The sequence below is a fragment of the Solea senegalensis genome, linkage group LG13, assembly GCF_019176455.1.
Source record: "Solea senegalensis isolate Sse05_10M linkage group LG13, IFAPA_SoseM_1, whole genome shotgun sequence".
Classification (NCBI taxonomy): domain Eukaryota; kingdom Metazoa; phylum Chordata; class Actinopteri; order Pleuronectiformes; family Soleidae; genus Solea; species Solea senegalensis.
Window position 1 is genome coordinate 16,733,696 of NC_058033.1, and position 22,327 is coordinate 16,756,022.

Below are 22,327 nucleotides of genomic sequence, written 5' to 3' on the forward strand. Positions count from 1 at the left end.
CTGCAGAAGAATACGTTGCTAGTATTTTTAACTTCTTATTTTGGTCTTTAGTTTGAAAGCAGTGCAGAAGTTCAGTTGACAGTAAGAGTTGAACTCTCAACCTCAGTGACACAAGTCATCTTCTGATGGAGTGAGCTATATGTGCTGTTGAACAGACGGTGAAATTCTTGGTGTTCTTGAGTTTTTAAAATTCTCAGAGTCTTTCAAACATTAGAATCACTTTAATCAGCTGATCTACTTCATCAGACCATGAAGTTGTGTTGTTCAAGTCCTCAAGGTGTCAGACTCACTTCCTCATGGTTCTTCACTGTCTTTTTTTAAAGTTTGGTCACCAGTGTGAAGCGCAAACAGACAGACAGAAAAAAGCTCATAGTTTAGCATGTTGTCCAGAATCGGTCAAAAAAACTCATAGTATAGTATGTCGTCCAAAATCGGTCAAAAAAGTCATAGTATAGTATGTCGTCCAAAATCGGTCAAAAAAGTCATAGTATAGTACGTCGTCCAAAATAAATTTTAAAAATTTTTGGTGATTATTTTGCTGAATCTCACTAGAGTGTGTCACTGTGTGTCAAAATGACATTCCTTCCCCATCCTTGATTTAAAACCAGGCTCCACTGAACACTGAACCAATGAATAACATGAATGAATAATATCTATAATACGTTGCTGCTTCTCTCCACAGGGAAGCTTGGACAACATCAGTATCATCCTGCTGTGCTTCCCTGGAGCCCCCCAGCTGTCAGCGGAGGCATTACACCAGGAAGCTGAACTGGAGGACCTGCTGGAGTCCAAAGTGGCAGGTGTGTGTGTATGTGTGTGTGTGTGGGGGGGAAGACACTTAACCCCAAGTTGCTTCTCACAGCTGATGTGAGTGGGTATAAATGGGTGTGACAGAGAAAGCGCTGCATTTAGATGCTGTATTAATGTGTGTGAGTGTAAGTGGATGAAAATGAGAAAAGTGCTTTATAAATACAGACCATTTACCATCTACCAACCAATAAGTGCTATTTAATCACATTTATTCATATTTATAAATGTAATCTGCATGCTTGAAAAGTCCTTTTTTTAAAAGCCTGTTGTTTTTTTCTGACAGAAATTTATGATGAGTTGTGTGCTCGAGGAGAGGAACCTGACCTGCTGTCTGTCCTCACAGTCCTCGCTTCCACTGTCATCCCAGGATTACCACCAGGTGGAGGCATACAGAGCAAGTAAGAGAAACCACAAAACATCTTTCAGTGTGCCGTGTGTGTGCTTGTGTGTGTGTGTGAAATGACACAATGGAACTTCTGTGTGTTACAGAAGGAACTGCATTATTTCCGCTTACTATCAACAAAGAGAGACACACAAGCCCACATCACCAAATGTGAGTACAAAGTAATTATACATTATACTATAATTATTCATTATTACTAATGAATAGGAATGCACAATATTATCAACATGTGTTATTTGATATCTTCAAGCACACCAAGATCCTCCAATATGACTAATGACTAAACAGTAGGATGAATATGTTGCTACCTCTTTGACTTCTATGTGTGTGCCCTTTTCAACTATTTCATTGTTATGTTTATTTATTTTACTCAATGAAGAAAATGAATATCTACATCTGCTGCAACATGAGTACGGAAAATATGATGTTAATTTCACTAAAGAAGAAACTGAATTCTACACAGAACACCTACATGTAACATTAACATTCAGCTGGAACTTTTCAAGATCAAAAGTGATTCATGGTTAATAATCAAATGAATGTTAATGTAATCAAAAACAAAAGATAAATGCATCAATAAAACAAACGGTTGTCTGAACAGGTAAATGAAAGTCAATTATTGTACTGTATTATATAATTAAGAAAATATAGTTCTGTGAATGTGGTGATCAATTATGCACAGTTTACAAGGAAGGAGGGAAGTGCTGCATGGCTCCAGCTGATCCCAGGTGTGAAGGAAGTTAAAAATATATAAAACCCAGTGGTCCTGCTGTAGATGTTGATACTGCAAAAATGAACCAATGCATTTCAACATACTAACAAATCAAGCACCATGAATCTTCAATATTCATCACTGTTCACAGAAGAAACACACAATCAAAGTGGTTGTGAATTAACATAAGGTGTATCTGCTTCATTATGATTATTGCATGTAGATAAACAGTAAACAGTAGCCAAACTCTACAGGACAACCACAGTTCCGATTAAAGCCTCAGTCAGCATGCATTGCAGAGTCATTAGACCCTGGAATGACTACCCATTAAACACATTCCCTTGGTCAAAACTAAAAAAAATTGTGAAGAACAAGTTTCCGTGTGAATAGGTTCCTGTTTTTAGGTGTCTGTGTAGCATAGCAATTATTTTATGGAATGGTTGGTCTGAACTAACCTGTGATTGGTCCAATCCTTCCGCGAAGCAAAAACTTGAGTTATAATGCTGTAAACAGAACCTGAAGCAGGGACACACATGTCTGTCTCTCTCTCTCTTGCTCAGATTTCATGATTTACATTGTGCTGAAAGGTTATATTTTTAGGGACGCCACAAAAACACTATTTTGTGTCCGATACCAATAATGATATCTACGGTGGCCCTCAAGTGCAAAACACAAACGCAAATCATCGTAATCATGTATTATCTAGTTTCGATTACGTGTCACTTGATCAAGTACAAATAACAAATCAAGTGACACGTGATCGAAACTAGATAACGTTAGCGTTAGCAAGCTAATGACGTAACCCGTATCCCCGGTCGGGACTACTACTGTTAGCCAAAAGTTAGCAAATTCATACCCTTGTATGAATCTTGTGGCAGGAGTATTCAACAATGACCCTGAACCACAAGCACTACAACATGCTACACAAAATAAAATGCACCAAGCATACCTATGGATGTATAAGATAACCCCTTTTGGTGGATAGCAAGGTGGATAGGCATCTGGTGCCTTTCCTTCTGTTAAAAGCATGGAAAAAAGCATCCTGCTAACTGTTGAATGTAAAGTTTGTGTAAATTCACTATCATTATTTTCTCCCTGTGAATTCAGGGTCTGGGAGAATCCTGAGAAGTTTGCCTCCAGTGATCCATGAAGAGACTGTCATTAAAGTCCATGTTCAAACAGTTTTCTTCTTTATGTGCAATTTGATGAAACAGGGAGAAGGTGAACAGCGGTCATGTTTGTTTACGTCATGCTAACAATTAGCATTGTGCCATCAAAGATACAATGCAAAAATCTAAAGTCTGATACATAAACATATATATTTATATAAGGACATTTTGTAAAACGTTCTCAGCGACACTGACCCAGCAACAAACCTCTGCCTCATATTCAGTGAACAGACACTACAGATGTTTAAGTCAAATAAAGGCCTGTTAAACTGAATAATCAACTGTGAAATTCACAATAGGATAGGAAGTGTAAGTTCATGTAGTGATGTATTTTAAATATGATGTTTTCATGAATAGATATAATTAAATAATGATTCAAAGATAGTTTGCCTGCCTTTCATATCCTGGAAGGAAAGTTGTGAAACACTGTCAGTGCTAACCAATAGCTAAGCCTGTGCTAATGTGCAATATCCATTTGTTACAAGAGGAGATGCTAACAGCTAATGGGAGAGCACAATTTGTAAAAACAAAATATTGTTTTTTGTTCTTTACGGCTGGAAGTGACAGGCATTTTCTTTTTCTTCTTCTGTAAATTAAGTGACAACTCAATCATGGAAAAAATACATCATCTTTTTTCTAAACGTGTAGAATAAAATCCAGTTTGCTAGGGTGTTGTTTGGAAATGTATTTTTTTGTTGCAAATAAAAGTTACCTCTACAGTTTTATTGTGTAGAAATTTAATAAAGTATCCAAACAAGGTAAGATCTATATTTCCTATTAAAGTTTATTCAACCCAAATATGCTCTAAATGTTAGTGCAATTCTTTCTATAAGTGATACTATATTTCTCAATGTATTCTCCATTGTGGGTGAAATTTATTTTTTTCTGGATGTTATAACTGTGCTGCCTTATTCTTCTTTAACAGTTGGTAAAACAAACTATTATGTTCCAGTATCATACTGTTTCTGTGTACAGTCTTTACATGTTAAAAGTCATGATTGATTTCAGCTTAAATAAATAATATTTGACTGACTGACTGCTGTGGTTTTTTTTTATAATAACAGTAAAAAAAGAAAGAAAATAAATATTTTCAAAATTGCTTTACTATTAGAAGCAGAAAGGACAGTATTTAACACTGAACTAGAGAACATTTTATTTTTGTTTCCTATATGCAAAATTATTTTCTAAACTCTCATCATCCAAAGGAGTGATGCAAATATGCAAAACAAATGATTGGTGATGATGCAGGACGGATTGAATGTTTTTTTTTCCATAGTAAAGGATCTCCTTCAGGTAGATGAGGAGAACCTGAATGTTGCTGTGTTAATGTGATCTTGCATCTGTCTCTGTACTCCACTTATTCACATGAGTGCGTCTTCTACAGGCCACACATGATTAGATGTGCTCCAGTGAAAGCTCTGGATGTCAGCGCTCAGTCGTGATTACGGTGAATTTCAATGACATGCGCTGATGAAACAAGGGCGATGCGTGAGCAATCCACAAATTAAAAAGTCTCTTCCTCTCTGCTCCTCTAGAGGCCTCAAGGGGCTCTGTTAAATCACCATTCCAATGTTTTACATAATCAGCTGTCTTCTTTCTATAAGAGGAGGCTGTAGGTAAAGTCTGTATGTTTCCTTACGGCTACCTCACATACAACCATGAAACACAGGACTCTTAAATCAGCAGTCCTCCATGAGTGCTCCTCCACTGCTTCTTCCATCTGATTGAGGCACTCACTTCAGGACATCAGACCCCTCTTCACAGTGATGCTGGATTTGTTTTGTCGCTGTCTGTATGCTGCTCAGGATTCCTGCTTGAGCTTAAGCCCTGCTTTTGACTTCCAAAACAGGAACTTTTTCCCCTTCCTGACACTACCCATCTTTTTATAGGGGTTCGGGACCAATAGCAGGAGTGCACTGGATGTGTGTTTGTTTCAACAAGAAGTAAAGTTTAGTATGAGTAACAGACTGCTTCCGTGGGATAGTTACACCAGTCACAATCAGCTGACTCTTGTGGGGGTAGACAGTCTTGCTCCACCCTGTACCATTTTTCTCTGGTACGCCAAGGGATGGGTGACAAAAGATGAAATGGTAGGGGCTGTTATTTTGGTACTATTCCTAATGGAAAAAGAAGAAAAATACATACCATTCTATATCGCGCCATTCAGTGAAAACAAGGCATTAGAGTGTCCAAATAACAATTAGAAGTAGCCCAATTCCTTTCCTCTGGACCATGGGTTCTCCCCATGTGTAATGGGGATCTTGCTAAGGGGGTTGTCCAGCCAAATCCCTGACATGGATCTGATCTGATTACCTTACAGTTACAAGCCCAATGCCTTTCTGCTTCGCCATGAACTGACCCCTTCCAAAACAGACAATTCACTGAATGAAAGTTATTCTGCTCTCAGAATTTGGTTTTGTCATGCCGTCAGATTTTACTCTCTTAATATCATTCAGTAAGGAACTAGGTTGGACAGCTCCTATAAAACACCAAAAACAATCTACAGCACACGTGGGCAAATATGCTTTATATGGCCAGCGATTTACTAAAGGTGTGCTTTAGTAAGGCACTTTGAGCAGTTAAGGTATCTATTACACAGGATATAATATAAAATGATGCCCAGTATCTGTAGAATGCAATATCTAATTACTGCAAAATGCATTTTAAAATAAAAAAATATATATGTAAAAGAGCTTTAACACAGCTTAACCTTTATTTTGAAATAGTCACATGAAATGCAATGTATTATCACTACAAAAAGTTACAATGTTATACTAGGGCTGCAAGCAGCACTGAACAGGCCCTCACACCCCTGTGAATGTTTGGATGTGGAGTGACTACAATGGCCACTACATGGCGCTAGAGAAAGGCCACCAATAACTTGTTATGACAGCGTACAGCAAATGTAGACCACACGCTGAAAGCTTTATATAAATGAAATCATTTGTTTGTTGTTAGTTTGTTACTTCCTTTTGCCAGAAGGAGGCACAATGACTGGCTTTGCAGGTTATCAACATGGACCAATTGGCCTTGAAAAGAAGATCAATAATAGAGAGGGAGGAAGCCTGCTGCATGCTATTCCTGCAAACCTACTTTTGGCCACTAGTATGTTTGCCATGATAACCCGAATACAGATCAAATCTGTATCTATCTGTGTGGGTAAAAGCTTGCTGCATGGCTAGTGGGAACATAAAATATGACAATAAGTTTTTGATTAGAATTATAATTGTACAAATACTTTGCTTCAACAAAATATAAATAATAATTGTATTTGTTACCAGTTATATGTCATTCAAATGCTCTGAAGCATATTGGATATTAGGATGGTTTAAATTAAAGTTAGTGACCTTTTTCCTACTGTACATCAGGATGGATCTGTGGAGAAAAATATTGCCTGCCTCTGTTGTACAGCGGTGGTGTATTATGTAGTGCTACCTATCCATACTTGTTTCCTGTAGGCGATTATTCATAATGGCCAAGGCCCCCACACCACCAGAAAAGCCATTTTGATGGCTGTAGCTCTGCTGTTGGCCCTGGTGAGCTGTTTCACTCAGCTGCTTCTGCAGCAGTGCCAGTGACACCCTGTTGGACACCATGAACTCGCTGACAGAGATCATCTCTTCTGACAGACGCTGCCCAACGTAGACCCCATCAGCCAGTGCACCAGCATCTGTCTCACTGTCACACACTGTCTCCACTGAGCTGTCTGTGTAGTGGTGCCTTCCAGCAGGACAGTGGGAAGTGATGGGCTGCACAGTGTTGCGTTTAAAGTGTTTTTGCCTCAGGTGTACAGGCATGCGCCTCTGGTGGTGAGTTTTGTGTTGGAAGCAGGTACAGCAGACGCCCCAGCAGCCAGCTGTGGAGCAAGAACAAGGCTGCTGCTGTCCAGAGCAAATCAGCTTAGCGAGAATCCAGTTAAGAGTTTGCTTTATGACAATAGAAATGACATTAAAAAGCGAATAGATACAGCATACTCCCATTAAGATGAAAAGGCAGTTCCCAAGTTGATATGCTTCCTGAGAGTCATACTGCTGTCTCTGACTGCTCACCAGGTCCCCGAAACCGATGGTGCTGAAGGCAACGAAGCAGAAGTAGAGTGAGTCCACGTAGCTCCAGTTCTCCATGGAGCAGTAGAGAGTGGAGGCGCTGCATGCAATCACAATTGATGCCACTCCCAGGATCAGCATAACATAATAGACTGATGGTTTCCAGCCTTCAAGGCTGTCTTCTTCACCAGAGGTCTCGTCTCTTCTCGACATCACCATGACCCCGCCACACCTCAGCCGACGCTCATGACACCAACGCATGATGTAAGCTAGCATCGTGATGATTCTCTCTAGGAAGAGGTTAAAGAAGAGGATGGTGGCAGCACAGCCAATGAGACCGTAGACTACTAAGAATATTTTTCCAGGTATGGTCGCTGGTGTAGTCATGCCAAAGCCTAAAGAACACATATAGAAAATAAAACGTCACCTTTCACAAACAGCACTAGTATCTCATTAGCAAACAAGATATACAGACGTCTTGAGAAGGATTTTGTCATGATTTTGTTCATAATGTGCTAAATTTCACCCAATCATTATTTTTAGCACAGTACTGCAGAACTTGTTTGTTTGTTGTAATGGTTATGCAGTTGGTTATGAATAATGCATTTCCCAGAATGCTCTGTTCTCCCCTTCCATCTGACATTACATTACTTTTTCATAACTATTGGCAGTTTTATTTAGAATAATACTTAATACCATCATCATAATGCAATGCAGTGCCTATAAAAACATTCTTTTCTTTTAATTTGTATTGCGAATTTTTGTTCCCTTTCGCTTCGATGAAGACAAGGTTGTAATTGATTTGTACTGAATGTACTAATGCGGAGTGAGTGTGTTGCACATCATAGACAGCATTCGGCAAGCTGCCTGTTTGGAGAGGGAGACAAGAGAACATGATTTATGTATTGTTTTTTTTGTTGACAGTGAAAATGTGTTATTGAAACTACAACCTTAACTTTAACTACAACTGTAACTTTAGTTCTATTTCATTGGTTTGTCATGCAGACAGGTGCAGCCCAAACATCTGATCTACTGCATTGCTTTTGTGCCTATATATAAATATGTTGAGAAAATATTAGGCCTAAGACATGATCTGACAACCTGTGAAAATATAAAAAAAATAGAGCTTACAGTAAGAATTTCTTTATTATATTTTTCAGTTGGGCCTTCAACAACATGTTCTCTCTTCTTTTCCATTTCCAGTTCAAACTCTGTGCAAATGTAGACTCACCAATAGTGGAGACAACAGTGCCAACAAAGTAGAACGCTCCAGAGAAGTCCCAGCGAGGCCTCAGAGTGTCCACTCTGATACCAGCTCCATTCGCCTCCTCGTACTGCCGCAGCAGAGTGTGCAGGGAGTCCAGCTTCACCCTGTATCTCTGGGTGAAGTTGTCAAGCTGCTGCTTCCAGAGGCGACGAGCACGCAGCTCAAAGGGATGCTCCAGTGCTGAGAAGATGGCCGCCCCACACAACAAGTAGAGCAGGATGAGTCCAGCCAGCAGGCAGAAACGAGCGTTGTCTTCATTCATGGGCGTCCTTGAGCAGCAGCAGCAGCAGCAGCTGGCGGCAGCAGCTCTCCTCTGAGCCATGAACAGCACAGATACACCACTGCTTCTGCCACTGCTGCCTATGTCTGTGCTTCAGGCATCATCACCTGCAACACAAACATACAAGTACTAATTATATGAATCACCTTTGCTTCACATACACACTCATACGTTTGGCTCCAAATTAACAGTAGGGTTGAAAAAGTCTCACAGACAGACTTTATGTATGTTCAACAAACATATCATACAGACAGAAATCATAAAAACGCACAAAATGCATTATACATTTTAGTCAGCATACATGTGATCCACAATTAGATGAAAGAAATAAAGGTTTACAGTAAAAAAGTGTCAGCTACAGTACCTGGTCTCTCTGGCAGAAGCGTGTTTCCTGACTGATGCTGCTCTGCTGAGCTTGTTCAATGGATCTGCTGAAGAGTTAACAGTGAGAGGAAGCCTCTTGAGGTGTGTATGTGTGTATCTGTGTGTGTGTGTGCGCGCGCACAAGACATCATCATTCACTTGCCCACACCCTCCTTTCTCGAGCACGCCCCAAATGGTACATCATCTCTTCATTTTAAGGTGATTTTTCCGGGCAATGGTACACCTCACATTAGCAACTTCCACAAAAGCTACAAGACATGATAAGATAAGATAAGATTATATATGGTTATGCTGCTATTGGCCTAGACTGCTGGGGAACTCTTGTGGTGCACTCACACTCAGGGTATGAATATGACTTTATTTATTCAATTCAATGTGATCGGCATATTTGATTTGGCAGATATTTTTCTATGCCAGATTAGGAGTACATTGGATGTGGCTCCCATGGCTGGGGTCAATGTAGAGTATCCAATTAATCCAATCAATGGGGAATAAAACCAGCAACCCTATTATTATGGGCAAGGTCTCTTTCCACTAGGCCATGGACTACCAAATGGAATTATTGATCAAAATCTTATATCCTAAAAATCGTTATCACTTCACTAGCCAGGATCTTAGGAATGTCATGTCTGTAATTTTAGTAGATAATGGTAAAAACAATGCCACATTATGTCACCAGACTATCCACTGGATAAATGTGGAAATGCCCTGCTAACTTTAACATAAATGGGTTGCTGTTGAGCAAGGCACTACAGTAAAAGTCCGTCACAGTGGGGTTTGCTCAGCACGTCAGACTGTAGCTGTGCAGCTCTTCTGACAGAGCTTTGTGTTGTTGCTGCAGACTGTGTGGGCCGATTTGATGAGCATGTCTTACCTTTAATCTCGTGTGATGCTCCAGGCGAGGGCAAGAGTTCATCTACTTCCTCTGATGACTGAGCCAGAAGAGTGCACAGCTGTGATTGACACGCACACACAAAACATGTGCCTTCACCTCAGTCAAACCTATATCATTCATATTCCTCTCTACAGATACTGCGAGAGAAATCCATAGGTAAATACTGTATGCCCAGACATAAGGACATCTACATATACGTATATCCGAAAATACATTTAGATACTTAAGGGAAAAAACTCTTACAGGCAGAGAAATGTACAGCTAGGTGGAACACCTGCTAGGCATTGCTGCCAGTCGCACCTCCTCCGGTGCCCACGGGTCAGCTGCAGGGTCATCAGCCAGGAACCACCATTCACCAATGTTTCGCTCCTTTAATCCTGGAACCAGTGTTGCCAACTTGGTCGCTAAATCTGGTGACTTTCCAACGCCTCCTAGACTTCTAGCAACAAATCTAGCGACTTTTTCTGTCGTTATTGGAGACTTATGTGGTGTTTGTAGACTCTTGTGTGAAAGCATGTATCACTGTGCAGTTACTGTGCTCAGGCGAGTGAAGTCTGGGTGAACCAAAACCACTGAGGTTGCCAAAGCCATCTTCAGATCCTCAAATGGGGAAAAATAAGGAACTGGTGGTGGATTTCCGCAGGAACGACACTCTCCTCCAACACTGGTGCATAGAAATGTAACGATATGAAAATTTCATATCACGGTTATTGTGACCAAAATTATCACGGTTATCAATATTATCTCGGTATTGTTAGATGTGTTCAAAATGTTCAGTACTGAACACACACACTGAAATCTTTTAACAAAGTTTTATTTTAAAAAATATATTTTATATTATATGATGATTATATATTATTATTATTATCATCTGACTGACTGACACGCGCGCGCGCACACACACACACAGGTCCTCACTCTGTCGGATAATAATTAAGTAGCAGCAGTCGTACACAGCATGAAAATAAAATAAAAAACACAGAAACAAACATATTTTGCTCTGCTACGGTACGTGTCGTCTGCACACACTACTCGCTTTCGCTGATAGCGCCCAATAACATGTATTTTTACAGGAGTAACGTTAGGTAACACTTAACTTAGGTTTCCTTTATTGAGAAAATAGGAACGTTTTACAGACAAACCATGACATTTCCCACTATTCCGAAATCCCGTTTTTGTTGACTTACTTTACACTCGCTGAAACGTTGTGGGTGGTGGTCACGGAAGTGTTACCCCCCTTCGCGGAGTTTTTTTTTTGTCTTCAATTATTTTACCGTCAACATCATTTAAAAATGCAAAATATGCCCAGACTTCTGATCTTGTTTTTTTACTGGGGGGAAATCTCTGGAGCGCAGGTGGCTTCAGCCGTGTTGTCACAGGACAGTGGAAACTGCGCATGCGCGCCCGCTTCTGAGCGAGTGCCGTTCAGGTGCTGCTGCTTCTTCAGGAAATGAGCAGTATCACTGAGTTTTTCGGTAATCATTTGCGGTAATCAATCACGGTTTTAATGATAATTAAAATTTGAAACGGTAGTACTAACCGTCGGGAATTTTACCGCGGTTTATCGTCATACCGGTAATCGTTACATCCCTACTGGTGCATATCCAGGAAATGGACATTGAGATGATAACATCTTACAAATACATGTGTGTTCACATTAACAATAAACTGGACTGGTCTGATCATGCTGCTGCACTTTACAGGAAGGGTCAGAGCAGACTCTACCTGCTGAGGAGACTATGGTCTTTTGGAGTGCAGGGAGAACTCCTTCAGACCTTCTATGACTCAGTAGTGGCATGAGCCATCTTTTGTGGAGTCTGCTGGAGCAGTAGTGTCTCAGCTGCGGACAGGAAGAGGCTGGACAGACTGATTAAAAAGCCATGGATGTCCCCTTGACCCAGTGGAGGTGGTGGGAGAGAGAAGAATGTCTACCAAGCTATCATCTCTGATGGACAATCTCTCCCACCCCCTGCAGGACACCATCATAGCACTGGGCAGCTCCTTCAGTAACAGAATGAAACATCCTAAATGTCTGAAGGACCGTTATCACAGGTCGTTCCTCCCTGTAGCTGTTAGACTGTACAAGCACTACTCCCAGTGGACCACACATAATCAGGCTCCTCATTCCTCCCTTCCACGTGCAATATACTGTAAAATTTACATAAGTGCAATATACTCATACTTATATAATTTACGTTCAACCTTTGTTTATTTATACTATAAATATCATGTCCATACTGTGTATACTCTGCAAACTGTACATTCCACATTCTATTTTTAACTCGTTTTTTTATAGTCTTAGTGTTAATATCTTTATATATCGTACATTTTTTGGTAATGCATGTTTATTATTTATTATCTTTATCTTTACTGTCTTTGCTGCTACGGAAGACCATCTCAAGATGGACTCTTTTTGTGAACTGGTAGTCACTGACCCATGCACACACGGGGAGAACATGCTAACTCCATGCAGAAAGGCCCTTATTCCAACTGGGGCTCGAACCCAGGTCTTCTTGCTGCAAAGTGTGCTAAGCACTACACCAACCGTGCAAAGACATAGAGTTAAAATATATAACAAATGTAGCAGAAGAAACAGAAACCAGGAAATGAGAAAACTACTATACAGCTCAGCGGGCATCTATGAGGAAACACCAGATACAAATGAATGACCAAAAAACTGTAGGAATAAAAGAGGAGATAAATAAATAGATTTAGCTATTAGGACTGATCTTTAGAATTGAGTACTGTGTACGTGCTTATATTGAAGTTGCCTCTGTTCTCTGTGTTCAAGTATATTCAAATAAATTCCTTCAGCTTATCCTAATCACAGACTCCAGGGATTTATTCACTCTTCTCTGTTTCTGTTCTCTTTCATCCACATTCTGGTTCTCCTGTCTCCCTCTCCAAACAGACAGTAAACGGAACATCGTCTTCGTGTATTACAATGAATGCAGTGTGTGTGTTTTCACCTGTAAGCGGCAATGACGAGCCTGAGACTCTGCGAAGCTTGGTCAAACAAACGCCGAGGTAGAAGTAGAAGCAGCAGCACGAAGAGACGAAGAAGAATTTAACGGTTCCCGGTTGTTGAGCCGCTGAAGCTTCCACGGTACCGGTGACGTTCGTACACAATCATTTGGACACTTTTGTAGCACCGTCCACAGTTGTGTTCTTTGACTTCATCGAGCTAACTCACCGCGATGAGTTTTCAACCAGCTAAGTGCTAACGACTGAGCTCACCCAGCGTCGTTCTCCCTGCTGTCACAGGTAAAGTTTGACTGTCACAGGTAAAGTTCGTTTGCTGTTAATTCACACACTCATTCGTGTCATGGCTTTTATACAGGGACAGTTTGCTCAGCCACTCAAAAGTCATTTTTACTAACGATGCTAGCTAACCTTAGCTAACGTCAACCAGAGCGAAGATAATACTAGCTGAACTCGCTTACACACTGACAGATATAACTTAAGGACCCCCAAATACTATATTGTAATTGTAGCTGAAGAAACACTCGCATTGCCTTTGCTATCTTCAGTGTTTACAGTGAGTGGTGAAACGAACGGTCACTATCTCTGCGCGGCTGTACAGTGTAATCAAGCGGCAAATCATTGTTCAACATTATAGCACAGTGGATAAGGCAGTCTTAAACAAATGCCTAGTAAACACGCGGACTAAAGCATGTGCATTGGCTGCGACATTATGTATGATGAATACCATCAGCCAAACTATCTTTCATTGAATATAATGATACATTTTTAATCGTTTACAAAAAGTCGACTCACCTGCGCCCCTCGCGGCGTGATTTAATACTGTCAGGCTTTGAGGAGGGACCAGACAGAAAATGTGGACATTTTCAAAGTAACTTACAAATAGTCTAGCAGTCAGCACAGTTTTGACTAGAAAATAATATCTACAATAACTGACGTACACCTGTGTTTTCTGATAGACAGACAGATTATGTCATGGAAATGAATCTGCTATTGCAGGAATATTATTGTTAATGAAGAACACCAATCATGAAAATGCACTCAAATGCTGTAATACAACACATCAAAAAGCATGCTAAAAATAAACAAATAAATATTAGAGATGCATAAGGTAAACCATATGTTGTGCATTATGAGCAAAATAAAGAGTATGTGGTGCATTAAGAGCATTGTTGTCACAATGTACAAGGCTACATTTGTGGTCTTAAATAATAGAGTTCATAATCTGCGCTGTATGCAGCCAAGTTTCACTTTTGTGCAAACAGACTTTACAGCATTTAATAGGTGCTGTTCCACCGTGTACTCGCATCTTGTTGGAACCGTTTTATTGGTGTTCTTGGACAGACGCGGGAATAGACAGGCGCGTGCTGGCTGCAGTTTTTGTATGCATCATCACAACATCCTGTTTCGGTCGTTTTGTTTCAGAGATAAAAGTCTTTAGGCCGAAAACCGAAAATGCTTTTTTTGGCCATTTTCGGCTGTGTGAGTGACAGAGAGAGAGACACTCAAACTGATTAATCATCATCCAAATTAACCAAATAGTTGTTTTTCGTTAACTATTGTTTAAATGTTGCTTCCCGAGTTGTTTCCATTAGTTTTTTATTTTATTTTATTTTTTCAGATCCATTGTAATGGGGGACGGCTCTGAAGTGATGGAGGACATTGTTTTTCGAGGGGAGGAGTTTTCTGTGAAGATAGAGGTGGATAACAGTTTGCTGATGGTGGAAATTGCAGACTCTACGACAGCAGATCAGTGGAGGGGAGAGTTTGATCCTGCTTGTAAGCACAGCATACATTTATCATTAACCAAATGTCATCAGCAGCATAAATTGTCCCACTGATAATACTGTATTTATTTATTGGTTTAGATATTGAGGACCTCACTCGCAAAACTGGCAACTTCAAGCAGTTTCCTATTTTCTGTAGCATGCTGGAATCAGCGGTCAGAAAGGTATGTTTAAAGTGATGATTGTTCATAAACACAGGGCTGTGTACTGAGGCGAGTGTTTTGTGTGAAAAATGTCGAGTCATCCCGAGTTTATTCCCTTAAAAACTAGCCGGTCAAAACTAGCGACACTAAACAGGCATTACATCACCAGCTCAACTTTTATTTTGTATTAACAAGTAACGAAGATGTCATACCGTGGCTCCAGGTGGCTAATTAGCAGCTGGAATCCCTTGTCCCCGACAACTGACAGCTGTTGCCCATCCATAATGATGACCGCCCCTCGGAACATTTACTGCGCAGGTTTTGCAAGTAGCCGTCGAGTTTGTTGGCTGAGATAGTGTAAAAAGTTCCAGATAATTGATCTTTTCGCTCGCTTCATTTCGAAAACAATATGGGCTTCCGCACGGCGTGTTGCTTGCGTATGACACCACTCACAGCGTGCAGCATAGAATTAGACTGAATAGATCAGCCGCTATGGATCGGTCCATTATCATCGATATCCGATCTAGAATTTTACTCAATATCGGGACCGATACCTGAAACAAATATAAGATCGGTGCATCCCTAGGTCTCACACATGCATGCAAACCTTCAGTCCAGCTGTCTGGCTGCCTGTTGTTTAAATAAACACTTCATTTGTGCAGATAAAAATAACACAACATTGTGTGATAAATTATGTATTCATTTATTTTGTGGTCTAACGGACGTATTCAATATTGTTTGTCTATCATTTCTTCTGTCCTGTGTCGATGACGTTGATGAAATCCTCCTCATGTGCTGTAGTTAACCCAAACATTTTTCTGCAGACGAGTGACTCCGTTACACTTGACCTCTTGACCTATGCTGACCTGGAGCTGCTACGTAACAGGAAAGCCGGGGTAATCAGTCGTCCCCGTGGTCATCAGCAGTCGTCTGCCCTCACTGCCAAAAGATATCTAATCCTCATCTACACTGTGGAGTTTGACAGGTTTGAGTTGCTTTGGCATCACTGACAAACAGCAGCCTGTCAGAGAACTTTGCTTTACTTTGGGGCGACAGTCCAGTCTACATGCTGATGTGTCCTTGGGCAAGACACTTAACCCCATGTTGCCCCATCTTGACGGCTGGCAAAACTGTAGTGTAAAGCAGCGTTATAAATGCAGACATTTACTGGTGTCAGTGGTTTAAACAGTTTTTAACTGGCTGCCTGTTTTGTGTTTGTAGGATACACTACCCTCTACCTCTGCCATATGTGGGTAAGCCTGACCCAGCTGCCCTGCAGAAGGAGATCAGAGCCCTCAGAGCTGAGCTCAGTGCTCTCACCTCCCACCGAGTCAACAAATCTACAGAAGTAGAGATACAGCGGCTACGAGCAGAGTAGGTTGTATTTAAAGAAGTTTGGTTTTATGAGGTATTAATACATATACAGCACTGCCCTGAGAACCAGTATTAGACATGCATGCACAATCACTGAAAATATGCAGGGATACAAGGAATTTTAGCTTCTTGAAAGATCCACCTAAGAAAGTCTATGGCATCTTAATATGTTCACTGATTTATCTCACTGTGAGACAGGAGGCTTAACTTTGTAAACTACTTACTCTCAAAGACCAAAGTCCACAGAGAAAATCAGAGTTTTTAGCTCACAGGCACACTCTACTTCTGTCTCTTTTGTATCCGTAACAGAGTTTATAACACAAAAGTCACCAAATATAAACTCACTGACTGACTCATAGTTCTGTTGCAAAATCACAGATTTTCTAATTGTGACAGTAGCTCAGTGGTAGAGCAAGTCGTCTTTTAACTTGAAGGTTGTTGGCTCTGATAGTCTAGTCTACATGCACGGAGAAGGACACCCTTCTCTGTGCACACCAACGTTTAAATTGGCCGTGTTTTTAGTAGGGCTGCAACAATTCATCAATTATTAATTGGTTACTAAATTAGTTGTCAACTACTTTGATAATCTATTAATTGTTTGAGGGCTTTTTTTAAATTATTAAAACAAGCTCTTTGATTTTTCATATTCTTAAATGTGAATATTTTCTGGAACACTCCAGAAATGTTTTTCGACATTTTTTTGACATTTTATGGGCCAAACAACAAATTCATCAAGAACATAATAAACAGATCAGATAGTCAATTACAAAAATAATCTCTAGTTTTTAGTGTGAGCAAGTGTCAGGGTTTCAAGCACCTCATACAACTACACATCAACAAACCTGAACCGTCCCTCCAATCTTTTGTCACGTCTTCTGCTGATTTCAAGGTTGTCTCTGGTGAAAGAGGAGAAGAAGGCTATGGCCAAAGTTCTGGAGCAGCTGCAGATGAGTGTAAGTGGTTCCACAGCTGGACGAGGGGACTGGATGGTCAGAGATGTGGGCAGGACACTTGAAGAGCAGCTCATCAAGGAGAGGTCCAAGAGTCAGGAGCAACGACTGCTAATGGAAGAGGTGAACATCTTCTGCTTGATAAAGTAGTCGGCTGGAAAAGATTCACATGGAAATCAAAAGCCTAACTATTCCCAAGACTTCCCAAGAAATAAGTTGATATTTGGGTAAAAGTTTCCCTTTGTTACGATGCCTCCTACTGTTTCATGCACCCTGCATTGATTGATGTACGACTGGGCTTACGAAGAAGAAACGTTGAGTCGTAATTACTAGCGGTGTTGTGGATACTGTACATTGTCTCTCTCTGCCATTGACGTGAGATTTCAAGCTGAAAAATGAGCGAGTAACGTTAAGCAAGAGAGAAACAAATTATGTGATGCCTGGGAAATATAAATTCCAAGATCTCCGTCTTACCAAAGAAAATTGCAAAGACCCCAAGGACAATCACTGTCCAGATGCAGAGTGTCTTGAATATGAGGTAACTGGTTCTGGAAAGTCCTTGAAAAATCCTTGAATTTGATGTAAACCAAGGTGAGGGAACCCTGAATATAAGACGTGGTTCAAAAGAGAGACCACGTCAGAGTTGACTGTGGATTTTGACTACGATAATACAAATTCCATGTTATCCTTTTTGCTGCAAAGCCTGGGATAGTACTAGCTCATCAAAGAAAGTCTCATTACTTTGTTAAACTACTTAAATTGAATCAGGAAGTTGGGTAAAATGTTGTGGAAAAGTTTTGAAAGTGAATTGGAAACCCTGTTTATCCTTCCTTCTAGGTGCAGGAGCTAAGAGCATCAGAGCGTGCTCTCCGCCTTCACGTCAAGAGTCTCACCAGCGAACTGGTGTCACTACGCAGAGGGTTAGACAATCTAAGCGTGTACTATATCTTCACTTCTTCTCTTTCATTCATTCACTTACAATTCAGTCTCAACCCTCAGAAATCTGAATCCGTCCATCTGCTTAGTTCACCTCCTTTCTGTGCATCTGCAGCCGAGTGACTCCCGTCTCCAGTCGCGTCAGCTCTAGGGTTGATGGGGAACCACATCGTTCTCTGTCCCACGAAAGAGGATCAGGGTACGGAACAACCAGAGCTCGCTCAGGATCCAGAGAGCGAATATACGACAGAGTGCAACGGTCAGCTGAGAGAGGAAGACGAGCAGATTCCTCAGGACGCTGTGCTCACATATCCAGACAGTCACCCTCTCCCACTGGTAACTCATCTTATATTTGTCTATATATAAATATATATATATATTTTTTTAAATCTGTGTTTGTATTTTTAGCTTTGTCCGTCACCTGTGAATTAAAGTTTTGTTCCACAACGTAAAAGTAATGTTGGGTCAATACTAAGGCTGGGTGATATGGCTTATAAACAGTAGATAAACTTTTTTTTAAGTGATAATACGTTATATGAGATATAAGGTAAATAGATTGGATGGATTTATATAGCACTTTTCACCCATTCACTCACACTTACTTACAACGCATCTATGTGCATCACTCGTCTTTCACATACCCAAGGACACATTGGCATGTAGACTAGAGGAGCTGGGAGTCGAACCCACAACATTCAAGTTGAAAGACGACTCACTCTACCACTGAGCTACTGTCGCTTTCACACAGGTGGTTTCTCTGGAATCAATTGAAAGTGATAACTCACCTGTTTTTTTTAATTCCCATTTCGATTGTCTACATGGTGTCATAAGTGATATAATGTCCATCATCTGTTTGCAATGTACCACACTGAGGCCTGAATATGAATGTAACAATAACCAGTAAATGTTTCAATCCACAACTTTCCACCACTGAATAAGGTCACATGTCTTATAGCTCTAGTTCTCACTTCAGCACAAGTTGAATTTTGAGGAAGTTTCGCTCCAAATGAGGACGGACGAGTTGCCTGTGCTAACGTAGTTGTTTTGGTAGATACGTCTACATCCTTGTGATGCACGCAGAGATGACCTGTGCTATGCTACACACTCATAACATAGCTTAGACAACTTGGTTTTCTGGTCGCCCCCTTAACATAATGGTAGGGGAAACACCTGCAGCCCTAGTCATCGCCCTGAAAAATCAAAACATGTCATGTCATGGTTGTGTACTTTGTTCCCTCCTCCATGTTTCAGGGTCACGGGTTCCACCACGCTTTGACCCCACTGCTTACATCCAGGACAGACAGCGCAGACAGAAGGAAACAGAACTCAAAAAGTTAGTCTCTCTTTTATCTTAAAGAAATCTTAATTAAAGGGATAACAAAAGGCTCCCTTAAAAAAAAATCGATGCCTGCTTTAGTCTACCATATCTTAAGAATATGCCTGACTTAAAATACTGAAATTGTCCTGTACCAAAGTCGATAGAGAAAATGTAAGAGGACACACAAGGTGATTTTCTCTGTGGACTTTGGTGCAGGAGAATGAGCAGTAGTTTCCAGTCAGTCTTAACTGTGAGATAAAGCTCTGAACATTGAATAATGTTGACGTGTCTTAGATGTAAGCAGGTGTTTATTTTACTGCGTATTATTGGTTAAAGTCTGTCTTTCCCTGTGTCTCGCCATGTTTTTAGGAAGAGAGCGTCCTTGTGCTAAGAACCAGTCGGTAGTTCCCTCTCAAGCTGTAGCTTAGTGCCATGGTTCCCAACCTGTGGTCCAAGCACCCCTTAGGGGGCCGCCAGTAGGGATGTCACGATGATAGATTTTCTTGGTACGATTATTGTCAGAGAATTAATCACGATATTCCGATTATCATGATTATTATGCGTTAATTGATTTCATAACACTATGAATGTGTAAAATCACATGAACACTGCTATAGGTCTAAAAGTTTTGTTTACAAAATAATGTAGCAAATACACTAATCTATTATATAGGAACAATTATTAATCCCCCAGGGGAAATGTTTACTTTATTTAGGTCATCAATTGTCATCTATACCAAATGTTTAAGTATATTTTAATCGTTTTAATAATTGGTCTATTTGTATGTGGCCAGATATAAAACGTATCGATTAATGTGGTTTGTTTATTTCATGTTTAAATTACAATGACACAAATAAATTTGTAATAAATGAAGTTGAACATTAACATAATTTAACCCAGTTACTGTGCGTTTACCTTTACTCTGGCGTACAGTGGTTATCCCGCACATGGTGAAACATTACTCACATTTCCTTCTTTCATGGCAATTTTTTTGTGGCATGATTAGCAGGCCGGCGCGCCGTTTAATCATGAAAAAAAGCTTCAAATCGATTAGTCGATTATCAAAATAGTTGTCGATTAATTTAGTAATCGATGAATCGAATAATTGTTTCAGCACTACTCTATTCTGCAACTCACACGGAACAAAAACAAATCCACCTGAGCGGTAACACGCGGTTGTTTTCTGACGGTATTGAGGAAACATTACGGTTAATATACCGTAGCATTTAATACTACAATTTATTGTGAAATAAAGTCATCTTAACATCCCTAGGTGCCGGAGATCACATGGGGCCTCTGAGTTTGTGAGGTTAATATAATCATATTTGTGCATCCCAATCAGACACAAGCAGGGGGGGCTTCAAGGAAAAAAGGTCGGGAACCACTAGCATTATCATCTTTTCTATGTCAGACAGAGGAAGGTGCGGAGGGACACGCCCATGTCACCCATCATTCCCGAGAGGGGGCGCTCACGTTCCAGAGAGGCCTATCCTCAGAGGGCTCGCTCTGGCAGCAGAGGCAGGAGTTTATCTGTGGAGCGCAGAGGAAGCAGGAACTCCTCTGGAAGCTCCTTAGTGGACATGGAAGAAATGAGCAAAGCTCTGCTCAGGTGATTATGGATCAACTTACATAAGCTTTGTTGAGTCGCTTTTGTAGAAGCTGTTTATTTTAATGTCTATATTTCTTCACTGACAGAGGAAGAAAACAGATGTACAGTTACAATGGACCCAGTATGGTGAGTGACATGTTGCTTTATGTTTGCTGTGAAACAACCTTTTCTTCCAGGAAACTGGGGTTTGTGAACAAACTCTTTCACACCCAAGTCCATTGAGAAGGTCAAATTCATTTTATATCATTTTATTTCATATATATATATGTCATATATATATATATTTTCTCTCTCTGAAGATAGATATTTAATCTAAACAGCGTTTTTAGTGAACAAAAAGGTGTACTTAATATTTTACTCAACCCAGTTACCATTTTATTTTATTCTCCAAAATTAAGCTCTTTAATTAAAGATTAATTTCACTGGCATTGTAAGTGCTTTATATTGTATATTCTTTAATCTTTTTGTTTTCATTTTCACTTTACATGGCATTTTTTATACTATTATACTCTTGAATATATTGCTTCAAATATTCTGCTACTGTACTTGTTTAAAAATAGTTTTGAAAAAGGAGTTAAAGTGAATGTGGTTGTGTTGTAAAGAACATGACTGAATATTGTGAGTGAGCTCATTATAATAAATGAACTATATTTTTGATTCCAGTCAAGAGGAGGCTTTGTGACCAGGAAGCCACTGTGCAGTACTCCGACACAGAGAATGAAAGAAAAAGGTGATTTTTATGATTTTTTTAATTTTTTTATTTTTTACATTTTTACTACAATTAGGAAAAGTAATTTCCCGCAGACTTCTTAAGAGAATATGTGCATGTGTCGTCCTGCAGAGACTTGTATAGACGGAGGTGCTGAGCTATCGGAGATCGACGCCAGGCTGCAGGCTCTACAGGATTATATGAGAGACCTAGATACTGGACAGTAAAACAAAGTCCTCCGACATCAGGAAACTACAGCCATCACTGTGAAGCACCACTTTTTCTGAAACATTTTTGTTCATTAACTTAAAATCTGTATATAAATGAAGTTGTTTTTATTCTTTATCTTTTACATCTTCCAAATCTGACCAAACCACTGCATACAAGGATTTGACATGTGACACTAACTCCGCCTATAGCTGTTATTGCATGTTGTTTTCCTTGTTTTTGTTGTAGAACATGTCGATGCACAGGCCATTTTGCATCTAATTGCACATTCTCACAAACTTCCTCATGTTCTACTGCTTTATCCACCACATCCCCGTCATCCCGG

The 22,327-nt window shown here is 40.2% G+C and overlaps 2 protein-coding genes and 1 long non-coding RNA gene across 7 annotated transcripts; 2 read left to right on the top strand and 1 right to left on the bottom strand.

Moving 5' to 3' along the window:
- The first annotated feature begins 655 nt into the window (after window positions 1-655).
- On the top strand, window positions 656-3,848 carry LOC122779266. The gene is made up of 4 exons (XR_006361547.1): window positions 656-800; window positions 1,094-1,208; window positions 1,300-1,363; window positions 3,033-3,848. It is a non-coding gene; the product is annotated as an uncharacterized LOC122779266 (long non-coding RNA).
- Window positions 3,849-5,899: 2,051 nt separating this feature from the next.
- LOC122779909 (potassium channel subfamily K member 13-like) lies at window positions 5,900-12,974 on the bottom strand. 3 transcript variants are annotated; one of them, XM_044042582.1, is made up of 6 exons: window positions 12,936-12,974; window positions 10,210-10,630; window positions 9,946-10,024; window positions 9,052-9,319; window positions 8,372-8,794; window positions 5,900-7,535 (listed from the first exon to the last, which is right to left on the bottom strand). In XM_044042582.1, exons 5-6 carry the CDS (start codon window positions 8,727-8,729, stop codon window positions 6,526-6,528), a joined length of 1,368 nt encoding a protein of 455 aa, XP_043898517.1. In that variant the 5' UTR covers window positions 8,730-8,794; window positions 9,052-9,319; window positions 9,946-10,024; window positions 10,210-10,630; window positions 12,936-12,974; the 3' UTR covers window positions 5,900-6,525. The 3 variants fall into 3 exon arrangements, with proteins under 3 accessions (XP_043898517.1, XP_043898519.1, XP_043898516.1); XM_044042584.1 differs by lacking the exons at window positions 10,210-10,630; window positions 12,936-12,974 and having other exon boundaries at window positions 9,052-9,115; window positions 9,946-10,142; XM_044042581.1 differs by lacking the exons at window positions 10,210-10,630; window positions 12,936-12,974 and having other exon boundaries at window positions 9,052-9,118; window positions 9,946-10,142.
- A 191-nt stretch (window positions 12,975-13,165) lies between these two features.
- ccdc61 (coiled-coil domain containing 61) lies at window positions 13,166-22,102 on the top strand. 3 transcript variants are annotated; one of them, XM_044042579.1, is made up of 13 exons: window positions 13,166-13,230; window positions 14,570-14,727; window positions 14,817-14,899; window positions 15,703-15,863; window positions 16,100-16,252; window positions 17,142-17,325; window positions 18,040-18,140; window positions 18,254-18,474; window positions 19,390-19,471; window positions 20,868-21,065; window positions 21,152-21,191; window positions 21,729-21,795; window positions 21,907-22,102. In XM_044042579.1, exons 2-13 carry the CDS (start codon window positions 14,580-14,582, stop codon window positions 21,999-22,001), a joined length of 1,533 nt encoding a protein of 510 aa, XP_043898514.1. In that variant the 5' UTR covers window positions 13,166-13,230; window positions 14,570-14,579; the 3' UTR covers window positions 22,002-22,102. The 3 variants fall into 3 exon arrangements, 2 of the variants coding, with proteins under 2 accessions (XP_043898514.1, XP_043898515.1); XM_044042580.1 differs by having other exon boundaries at window positions 18,040-18,122; XR_006361629.1 differs by lacking the exon at window positions 19,390-19,471 and having other exon boundaries at window positions 21,907-21,999.
- Window positions 22,103-22,327: the final 225 nt, after the last annotated feature.